The sequence below is a fragment of the Acartia tonsa genome, chromosome 5, assembly GCF_053477335.1.
Source record: "Acartia tonsa isolate MP-2025a chromosome 5, ASM5347733v1, whole genome shotgun sequence".
NCBI classification, from domain to species: Eukaryota; Metazoa; Arthropoda; class Copepoda; order Calanoida; family Acartiidae; genus Acartia; species Acartia tonsa.
Window position 1 is genome coordinate 49380845 of NC_137264.1, and position 12053 is coordinate 49392897.

The 12053-nt window shown below is 32.2% G+C and overlaps 1 protein-coding gene across 1 annotated transcript in view; it reads right to left on the bottom strand.

The window, feature by feature from the left end:
* Positions 1-248: 248 nt before the first annotated feature.
* The window catches only part of LOC145320186 (uncharacterized), a 60133-nt gene continuing 48328 nt past the window's right edge, over positions 249-12053 (bottom strand). Inside the window, exons 6-9 of the mRNA XM_080162626.1 lie at positions 8373-8484; positions 7363-7402; positions 2765-2865; positions 249-813 (exon numbers count right to left, since the gene is read on the bottom strand). Of these exons, the coding sequence (XP_080018752.1) occupies positions 249-813; positions 2765-2865; positions 7363-7402; positions 8373-8484 (818 nt within the window). The remainder of the gene's footprint in view (positions 814-2764; positions 2866-7362; positions 7403-8372; positions 8485-12053) is intronic.

The window sequence follows — 12053 nt, forward strand, 5'->3', positions numbered from 1 at the left end:
AAATCTTATCAATAAGGATGAAAACAAATTATTATGAAATTATTAATACGATACAAGTAACTTGTTGTTATTGTAAGGATGTCTTTCTGTCTGTGTACCGAAGCCTTTATAGTGTAGCTTTCAAAATTTTGTTTTATTTTTTCTTTTAACACTAATATTAAAATTTGCGGAGTGGTTTTGCTCCCCCCCCCCCCCCTATAGGGTCCCTGGAGCGTAGCCAGTAGTAGTTCATATTGCAATTTCTCGATTTAATCCTTTTTGCATAACAAAACTTTCCTCATACTGCATGTTGGCGAAATATTTGGCGTGGGTTGGATCACATTTATATCTATCTGAAGCGTGCTTTCCCGCCGTAGCGGCGGCCGAATCGCTGATTTGGCGGACATCGCCTTTTCTTTGACCGGATGATGTGTTGTTACAACAACAGAACCGCCGTTACTTCCGTTACTGCCGCCACCATTGATCTGATAATGGTTATGATCGCCGCCCGTCGTTATAGAACCAACAAAGCTACCGCCGTGACTGTTATTACTCCCGCCGTTAAACATATGCCCACTGCCGTACGAGAAAACGCCGGTGGTCGCGTTTCGAGCACTTAACAGCCCGTTTACGGCAACTATCAATGAATGTTTAACAGCGCTGGGGAAGTATATCTCAGGGTCGGACAGCGACCGTTTCAGCGCTATCGGCGTGTTGTACTCGTTGGCGTGGTCCAGAGGGATGTAGAGCATGGCGCCGGGCAGTGATTTCACGGTGTAGGCGGTGGACAGGGCGGATACAAGGCTGGGGCGTCGACTCTCTGCCTCGTACACACTGAAAATGACAAAAGGAATTTAATTTCAAATTTTATTTTGTAACAATGTCAATTTAATTTTTATTTTATTTTATTGGATATCCTATTGGTCTTAGGGGTTAGGTTCACATTTTAACCATTGGTCATTTATAAAAACTAATACAGCTCTTCTTGCTACCCTTCTTTTTATCCTTGTTTTTTTTATTATTATATAATTATCTAGTAGCAGTTAATTAATGCAGACACTAGAGTTCATTTAATTAATTTCGGGTTTTAGAGACCAAAAATCTACTCATAATTATAGAATGCTTTAAGGACATACAAGTATGAAAACGTCCAAATTAGCGAAGTCCAACAAATCAGAAAATTTTACAAACACTAGCAAATAAAGAAAGCCTGCACAACAAATAGGATTCTTAATATTGGTGGGCATGTATAAACCATTTAATAATTAAGAAAAAAAAACAACAAATATTTCATTCAAATAAAAATAACTTGAATAAAATGGACTTTCTTTTAATGATTGTAGAGTTGCCTCGATTTTGGAATGAAGTTGATTAAATTCCCCCAACAGATCATGACGTTATACGATATTATAGGCAATGAGAGACCAGTATACACTGTAATTGATCAATAGTAAAAATTATGCTGGCCTCTTATTGGTTATTTTATCGAATGGTGCCATAATCTGTTGAGGGGCTTTAATCATCTTCTTTTAGAATTATTTCTTATAATCATACAATCATGATAAAAAGTTTAAAAGCTAATGTACTATTTTAAATGGATAACTTTTCAATAATATCTATATGTTATAAACATACGAACGAACACATACTAAATGTAAAAAAGCTTTGCATTTACTAAGAGGAATATTTAGGTGTCATTAGATACACATACATGTTTTTAAAACTCTTTTAATGTGCTAGTTTGAGAATGACATATTTCAATTAAAAACACATTAGTGAATTCAATAAAAATGAATATAAATAAATAATACAGATACAAGGACAGAAACACACAAAGTTGAATGATGGAATTGAAAAACAGGCTAAAATATATTATATTTCTATGAATATATAGTTTCTATACCTGTGTGGACATGAACAGGTTCCTGGCTGGCTAGGTGATACTAGGAATATATAGTTTCTATACCTGTGTGGACATGAACAGGCTCCTGGCTGGCTAGGTGATACTAGGAATATATAGTGTCTATACCTGTGTGGACATGAACAGGTTCCTGGCTGGCTAGGTGATACTAGGAATATATAGTTTCTATACCTGTGTGGACATGAACAGGTTCCTGGCTGGCTAGGTTATACTAGGAATATATAGTTTCTATACCTGTGTGGACATGAACAGGTTCCTGGCTGGCTAGGTGATACTAGGAATATATAGTTTCTATACCTGTGTGGACATGAACAGGTTCCTGGCTGGCTAGGTGATACTAGGAATATATAGTTTCTATACCTGTGTGGACATGAACAGGTTCCTGGCTGGCTAGGTGATACTAGGAATATATAGTTTCTATACCTGTGTGGACATGAACAGGCTTCTGGCTGGCTAGGTGATACTAGGAATATGTATTTTCTATACCTGTGTGGACATGAACAGGTTCCTGGCTGGCTAGGTGATACTAGGAATATGTAGTTTCTATACCTGTGTGGACATGAACAGGTTCCTGGCTGGCTAGGTTATACTAGGAATATATAGTTTCTATACCTGTGTGGACATGAACAGGCTTCTGGCTGGCTAGGTGATACTAGCAATATATAGTTTCTATACCTGTGTGGACATGAACAGGTTCCTGGCTGGCTAGGTGATACTAGGAATATATAGTTTCTATACCTGTGTGGACATGAACAGGCTTCTGGCTGGCTAGGTGATACTAGGAATATGTAGTTTCTATACCTGTGTGGACATGAACAGGTTCCTGGCTGGCTAGGTGATACTAGGAATATATAGTTTCTATACCTGTGTGGACATGAACAGGTTCCTGGCTGGCTAGGTGATACTGGGAAGATGTAATTTCCATACTCGTCCATGTAAAATATATCATCATCCGAACATTCATCCTACAAAGAAAAAACTGTTAATAAAATAAACTTAGATAGCAACTAAAATAAAGAAGCCAATCTACAGACGTCTGTGTTACTTTTTTTGTGACAAAAAGTAAGAATTCAATTCATTCAACTATTCAAAATTCTTATTCAAAATGTAACAATTTTTTAGATGGGGACACATATCATGACCTACATAAAGTCCTGAAGGCGGATTTTTTTCAATTATTCTGCACCTTCTATGCTTCTAATTGGGATAACTAAGCAATACAAATAAAAAGTTTATGCATTACAATTATACTGCATTCAGTGTACAAAGTGTACAGATCAGAATGGACAAAGTGCAGGGTGACTGGACTATACTTTGAAAGTAAAATAAGAACTATTTCATTTTATTTTACATCAAATGCAAATTTTTCAAATTTTTAAGAAAAGGCACAGTCATAGTCTCTTGAAGGCCTCCTAAATTTAATTTACCAACCATTTCCAGATGCACCTTATTGCATATTTAATCAAAACCACAAAAAAAAATCTAGTTATTTTTTACTTTGAAATCTTTAACAAGAACATTCCTTGCACCCTGTATAATGCAGCTAAATTAATATTTCATTGACAATATTAATGCTTATTTGATCTGGTTACAGCTCCTCTACACTTTAGGGCTAAGGTCGCAGAAGGATTAGTAAATCAATACACATCCCTTTCTTTATATTAGAGAATGTTATGTAACAGCATAATTTGCTAAAATTATTGTCAAAGTTCTAAACTAATGATTTTCATTGCTGCCGAAATTTTCCCTTTCATGTATGCCTGCTGTTATTTTTTTTCATAAAACTATTTCCTTTCTTGAAAAATTATCAAGAAAGCTCATTTTTAGTGCCTATAAAAAATGACGTCATTTTTTAATAATCCATCATATGACGTAATTCGGGATTTTTCGGCCAAAAGTTTTTTAAATTAGTGCTTAAAAAAGGGGAATAAATTTTAAAATGTTTGGTCAAATAATCCCGAATTACCTCATATTAGAATAATAGTCTATTATAGTATGACGTCGTTTTTTATAAACACAATAAAGAGCTTCCAAAAAAAGACTCGTTCCCGTTGATAATATATTTTCAGTAGCGCAGCTACTCAATGTCCATACGTCCGCCTTTCCATCCCGAGTCACTATAAAAACTTTTTAACAGCTGTCATGCAAGTTAGAATCCTTTAACTGTGTAGATATATTAAATTAATATTATATAATTAGTGAGATGGTGTGTGTGTGTGTGTGTGTCTGTACGCCGCGCTAGTTATTAACATATTGTCCTTATTTAAAAGCGAAGCTTTTCTATAATTAGGGTCGGTCCGTCCGTACGTCTGAGACAGATAGCTTTTTTCGTTAATTTAGGCATGTTAGAATTGTCCTATCGATTTCAAACTTTGCATGGTGATTCCTGTAGTAGTTAGGTATGATTTAGAAAGCGTAGCAACTCTATAATCATTACCAGAATGTCCGTACGTCCATTTTAAATATGTAGATTTTTTACTTTTTTAACAAAAATTTTTTATGTGATCTTATTATCCGAATGTTTTGATTTTTGGTATACTGATTCATGAGACAACAAAGTACAATATTATAAGCAAAGCAACTCTATAATCAAGTCCTAAAAATGTAAGTATGTCCATAAACATTATCCTGTATCAAGAAGTTTTTCAACAAATTTACTCACAATTTTGCTTTTATTCATTTATATTCTGATTATTCAGTTCTGACACTATACAAGTGTTAATGTCCGTGTGTCCTATCGTTTCAGATCTTCGCTTTTATGGATGTTGTCATCCTTGTTTAATATAATTTTTGTTGAGAAATATCCATCCCTTGTTCCCTGGTTGTTGAGAAATATCTATCCCTTGTTCCCTGGTTGTTGAGAAATATCTATCCCTTGTTCCCTGGTTGTTGAGAAATATCTATCCCTTGTTCCCTGGTTGTTGAGAAATATCTATCCCTTGTTCCCTGGTTGTTGAGAAATATCTATCCCTTGTTCCCTGGTTGTTGAGAAATATCTATCCCTTGTTCCCTGGTTGTTGAGAAATATCTATCCCTTGTTCCCTGGTTGTTGAGAAATATCTATCCCTTGTTCCCTGGTTGTTGAGAAATATCTATCCCTTGGTCCCTGGTTGGCCTAATCTTTCAATTAAAAGATGAAAGAAAACTGGAAGCTGTAACATACATCAGATCCTCTGACAAGGACAGACATTCAACAATTATTAGAAAGGCTTTTCTCGTAATCATTCGAATCCGGTGGATGGGAACCGGTTCTCATCCATACAAAAAAAGCTATGTCTAGCATCGTATTATATCAGCTTTCTACGAATATAAAAATGTACAATCATAAGATAAAAACCAGTTTTTCAGCCGGTGCCTTCGGCACCTCGGGGCTAAAAAAACTAGTTTTAATCTCATAATTGTACTTTCTATATCCGCGGAAAGCCGTTTATAATACGATGCGAGAAATAACTATTAATGATAATTAATATCGGAATATCGATGAGATTTCAGAGATCATCATTTTATCTGAAATTCTTAAGTCGACATAAAACTTTGTGAAGTGTTGATAAATTTTTTTGGGTGGAAGTGTTGATGCATTTTTTAATTCATAGCTGCATCTATTAAAATTAAACCAACGCAATTGTTTATTCACGTTTTGTTCCTTTCTCATATTAATATATTTCTATCTGGAGTAAGAAACTTAAGAACCAATATTATTATAATATAATTTAGAGTACAAAAACCATCTCAAAATGAAAAAAGTACAAGGTTTTGCTGGGCTTCTAGACCCTCCTTCGATAGTTAAAACTAATACACGTACTAGTGAGCGGCTACACCCCTAAAGACCTCTAGGGGCACTTAGGGGGGAGGGGAAAAATTTGACCCCTTCCAAACTTTCAATTTTAGTTTTAAAAAGTTAGTGGGAGATTTCTCTAGGGAGGGTGATGGTGCCCTCCCCCAAAATAAATATAAACCTTCCCAGGACCTATGAGAAGCTACACTGTAATTTCCAAATCCGTTAACACATTTTCACCAAGTGTCATTAAGATTTGCTTATTGGTTGGGGTGCTAGATCGATTTCTAGATTTTCACGTTACTTTGAATTTTAAAAGGTTCTTAGTTCATTTTTTCATGTCATAAAGTCATACCTACTTTTCTATTTTAGGCTATATAACTTTATTTTACCCCTGAAAAGTTAGTATAGTTGTATGATAGAAATTATGTAAAATATTACAGATTTTCAGATCTAAAACTTCTTTAGACTTAGAAATTAAATCAAAAATATTTTTAGTCGAATAAACATTGAGAGAGCTTAGTATTCTAAAAACAAAATATAGATTTTTAAAGGAAATTAAGTTAGGTTTAAATAAAAAACAATAAAATGGCCAATAATTAGTGCTCATGGCTTTCAGTAAATTGTTTAAAAGTTATTAAGAAATCTGTAATTTTACTAAAAGCCATAGAATTTCATCCCTTTCTTTGAATAGAAACTGAGACAGAAATGATTTGAATTGATATTACACTTTTATAGTAATCCACCTTAATCTAAGGATTAGAGAAGAATTAGCGAGAATTCGCAAAAAAATCATCCAATTTGTTAGAGGGTTACTTACCCTCTCCGCCCCCCCCCCCTCCCAAATATATATCTAATTTATTTAGTTCGACTGTTATGAAAACAGATAAGGTTGATATACTATCGAGTTGTTGTTTCTTTATGGTAATATATCACCTCTATGGCATTGAAAAAAAGTATTTAAGGCTGGTATTGTTTTTTATATTTTATTGAAATTATAATTAAGTTGATTAATAAAATGTGGGAGGGGGGAGGGGGGAGGGGGGGTGAGTGGTTATCGGTGCAAAATGAAGGTTTTTGCAGGAATTCATTTCTCTTTTTATACTTCTCAAATTCTTAAAGAATTAAACTTTATACTAGTAGAAGGAATAAATGTATTATAAGCGGAGCTTTTATACATTCCGAGTGTGTTCAGATGTCCAGCTAAAATGGATAACATTCCTATGATTCTTAATATTTAAGAGCAGTTTGAATAAAACAAAATGTTTGATAGATTATTTGATATTACTGAATTATAATACAACTAGCAGCTGCACTCCTAGCATCTGTATTTAAAGGAGTAAGGAAATTAGTAAAATAGCCTAAAACCTAACTTAGATATAAAAATTAAATAGCCTAAAACTATTCAGGAACCTATAAGAAGCTTCCATAAAACAGAGAACTCAATAGGTACAGTAGTTATCGAAATCTTAAGCTGCAGACAAAAAAAGCTTACTACTTTATATAATAGGATTAAGCAAGACTCAAAAAAGTATAATACTCTATAAAACAACACGAAGAACTTTTTCCATTAATGGTGCAGCTTAAAATCTAACACTAAACTTTTTAAGTTAAAACTTTCAGTTTTACGTTCAGACATTCAAACCTACACTAGTTATAGAGTAGCTTTGCTATGAGAAATGCGTACCTGTCCTGCTTGCATCTTCTGAAGTTGTAAACATTCAAACTCCTGACAAATATCAACCAATATAAAAATCAAAATATTTATAGCAAAAGAGAGGTTTTTACTATTTTGGAAACTAGTACTAGTACTAGGTATAAGATAAGGTATATATATATGATATATTATTATTTTAAACACATTTTTACATCAGTTTTCTATATGAAACAATTCTTCTATAAAGTGGATTTCGGAGATTGTGATTCCTAGAACAATAAAGCACAAAAGGTCAAGATCTCAAAAGGTGTAAGGTAGAGTTTGAAAAATTGTATGATACTTCTTAAAAGAAAGGCTTACTTCTTATTTGTCGAAATTAAAAATCACAAAACCTATCCATTTTTTTTTTGTGGAAAATATTTATGTATGTACAATGATACTGCTAGGTTGGTATACATACATTAGAGGTCCACATAGAGAAACAGTATTAAAAATTCTTTGCTTCCAAAGTACACAGTAGAGAAATTCGAATATTCTTTTTTAGTATCGTCTCCGTTAGTCTGTATTTATTATCTTTTTTTTGCATTATTTATTGTCTCTTTTAACTTTCCTTTCTCCCTACGTTCGTTTAATTTATTTATTGTCTTAACTAGTAACTACTACATAAAGTATGTATAAGGATAAAAACAAAGTAAGAGTTTAGTTGTATAATCCAGACATTTAACTGCCGAAAGTGGCAGTGACCCTTTGTGTCTGCTAGCAAATTGCATTTTGTTCTTTAGTAGGAACTAGGCTGTGTTTATAATTCCGACGTTATTAACTGATTTCAAAAATAAAATCTGGATAGAGTCCCTACTCTAAGAGGAGAGTTTCATATATATATCATTCCCCCTCAATTCTTTTACTTCAATATCCGGATTCATTAAATGGTTATTCTAAATATTTTTTTTAAATCTATCAATTAATTTACTAATTATCATATTTTTTTATTTCAGTCAAATGAATTTAATCTCTTCATCAATCAATCAAGTATTGGTTGTTCCTTATTTATTTGATTAATACTGGTGGTGGCTTCTGATCTTGAGGCAGGAGTGTTGGTCAATTTTTTCTTTCTGTTCTTGTACCACGGCTTTAGTTTAGATTTGTACACAACTAAAGGTTGTATATTGTCGTCTTTGATTCTTTTTAATAAGGGGTATTCTACTGTAGCTTAAACTTATTGAAATCTCCATTCTAGGGAAACCTTACAAAGGCTCCATGGTGGTTTTAAGCTATATTTTTATATTTAAGTCTTTGAATGTTTTTAGACATATTTTTGGCCTTTCCCATTCTTTCGAATACAGAGTTATTTACTTTTGGCGCATTCTCTAATATGCATATTATATTCTTCTCCTAAAACAAATTCTCAAAATGCCCTTTTCTTGTCTAAACGCCTCTGAAAATAGTCTTAAACTATCTTATAACCAAATAAAAAGGATTAAATATAATTTTATAAATCTTGCTCTTATCGATGTACTAGTTTTTGATTGTTTTTTTCCCTTGCTTTTTGTTTTACTAGAGATATATAATATTGTGTGAAATGTTTTTCTTGTCTAAATAACATCTCATGACCCCATAAACATAAATATACATAAATAATGCGATACAGAAACGTTTGTTATCTAATAATAACAAATATTTATGACTGATTTTAGTATTTAAGAAAAAAATATTTTTTTTTATTTAAATCTTTTTTAAATACAAACAACCTTAACAAATAATTGATTTTTCATAAATATAATACAAATTTTCTCATTTCTTTATTTATTAAGTTTACTTTTATGCCTTTTTCACTGAGATTATTCTTTATATTACTGTTCTGGATTTATACATTTCTTATTTTGACTAGATATCTATTTTTATAGACCCTTTTCAGTGAAAAAATATCTACTATTTTTCTGTCAAAAGTTTTTACTTTGTTTTTGATACTTTGGCAAAGCTGTAAATGGTAATATATAGATAAATGCATTATTTTGTATATCTCTAACTCCCACTCACTCAATCTCTACTTATATATGGGATCATGGACAGGTAGTTTATTCTGAAAAAATGACATAACAAAATCAAAAGGACTTTTATATTAAAATCTGAGAAAAAATTACATTTCTTAGCAGCGTAGATATTTTAATTAGTAATGCATCATTAACATTTACAGATACCATTAAAATGTTTAAGTGTTAAACACATTCAATTAATTTCATTTTTTCTTTTAAACTTTTTATTTTTTCCATTTTTTTATGTTTTTTTAGAATACATATTTTGTTCCTGGACACTATGTTGATTCAGTAAGGAACTTGAGTTGGGAATGGTGCACATAATTTTGGTGATGGTGAGGGGTAGGGAGATGAAGATGAACAACAAAATAGTTTGGCATAGATTTTTAGCCCCCCCCCCTCCAGAAAAAAATATATGTAGGAGGGAGACAACATCCCAGATAATGTGAACAAATCATTTTTTCAATATACTTTAAGTACACCTCATTTTGCCTCCCAAAAATGTAGAATTCAAATATTCTTTTCCTTTAAAGCCACAATGGTTCTGATTCAAGTCCCTTACTGTGCTATATATTGTCAGGGGTCATAAGGGATAAAACAATGGAAATAAATTTATGTACAATGTACATCCCCAATGATGATGAAAAAAGTTATCTGCATTGTAGACTAGAATTTTTGGTTGAAAATTCTGGATGTTTCTAGTTTGAGCAAATCAATAAAATTAATAAAAGTATCCAAAATATTTGAGGCAATAAATAAGATAACGCTGTAATAATAGTTTGGGTTACCAGTGTACTTTACAGTCCAAAGTCACCTCCCTCCCTGATATATATTGTATAGTTTACCTCTCACCAATATTCATGCACTCTCACACCCAAACAATAATAATACTTGTATTGTAATACTCATCATACATATAGGAATGTATATTATTATCATATGTATATATATTATGTGAATATGCTATAATAGAGAAACTAAGCATAGAGGTGCACTTCATTTTGTAGAAATAAAACAAAATTAAGCTTGAATGTAAGATATTTCATAATTGTATAAGTAAAGCTGCTATAAAAGTGTCTGACTATAAAGAGAAATAGGCACTAACCTAACCCTTGCTACTGCTAGAAATTTTGATCCTGGTTGTTTTTCTTAATTCATGGGTTTACTGGTAATGAAATATGTATAATATGTTAAACATTATATAGTACAAACCAAGTAGGAAAGAATATGACAGTGAAACTTAAGTAAATCTTTAATTTACAATTAAAATGAAATATATGGATTCTTATACTTTTCAATGACAATTTGTTGAGAATCATCATTTGGAAACATGTTGAAAATGCTGAAATGGAAGTATCTAGCCAGGTGGGGTCTATTAAATATATACTTGTGTACATATTGTATTCTCATGGACCAATAAACAATAAAACCTCATCTATCTTATATCCTGAACTAGCTATTATTTACTCCCCCCATCTGGAATCCCCCCATCTCTATTATTTTTCTCTACAGGTACAATAATAGTTGCGCCTCCCTATATTCATGACTAGAGAATGGATCCCCCATAAAAATATTCATGTCTACAATATTTCCTCTCTTGCTGTGTGTGTAAGCATACCAATAATCATTGGCTTATTTAAAATAAGAATATAATTTTCATGATATTATAAACATATGTAATATGTATTTTTGTGTGGAAAGCAGGAGTTTATAAAATAAACAGGAATTATATCTGTCTCTCTTTACCTCCTTTACATTGAAGCTTAAAATATGTCCAGGGGAGGGTTGTCAACTTTTTTGAGTTAGAACCTCCACCCTTTCTATAAAAAATGAACCCACCAAAAATGTAATCCAAAATAAAAATATAGGGTCGATTTCCTCCCACCCTATTCTAACCTAAAAGCACTTGGAGGGAAATCGCACTCAAGTAGATGTCTTTAAGTCCAGATAAAGCTTAAGATCTCCAAAACTGTTTGAATGATTAGTCATGCCTACTGATTATAGAATGGTTGAAGTCCCAGAGACCAGTCTTAGGAAGGGGTTTGGGCTGTTTGTTTTTAATTGTTTTGGAATGCTAAAGGACCTAAACTACAATTTTAAGATCTTTTTGTTGTTAAGGTAAAAAGTTTATGAATATAAAACCTGAACCTGAAAGGTTTATCCAGGAATATTAACAATATGTCTAGGTCTATACTTGTGATAGAGTGTGTGTAATTTGTATGTATATCATATAATATTTATATAGGCCCAAGTAATGATTATTATCCTCTGCATATTAGTTTAACAATGTTAACAATATACCCTCATATACCCTCCATCCCTCAGGGAATAACAATTTACTCCTCTTTTCACACCTAACCCTTTTGCCTGCCCCAATCTTGCTTTGTTGGATGTTAATACATATACTTGTATATATTTGATGTATGGTGTATAATCAGTTATATTATTTTCTTGGTAAACTTTGCCTCCACTCTCTTCTCCATTCCTTACCACAACTTTTAAAAGGTTGCAGAGAATTTAGAATGGTCAGATTTTTCAAGTAAAAATCCTTTTAAACATAAAAGAAGCATAAATTTATATATATTTTTATATGTATACATTACATTATTCAACAAAATGTTTGGAATGAAAAATATTTTACATATTTTCTTGCTTTTTCTACATTTTAGACCTTAAATATATTCCATT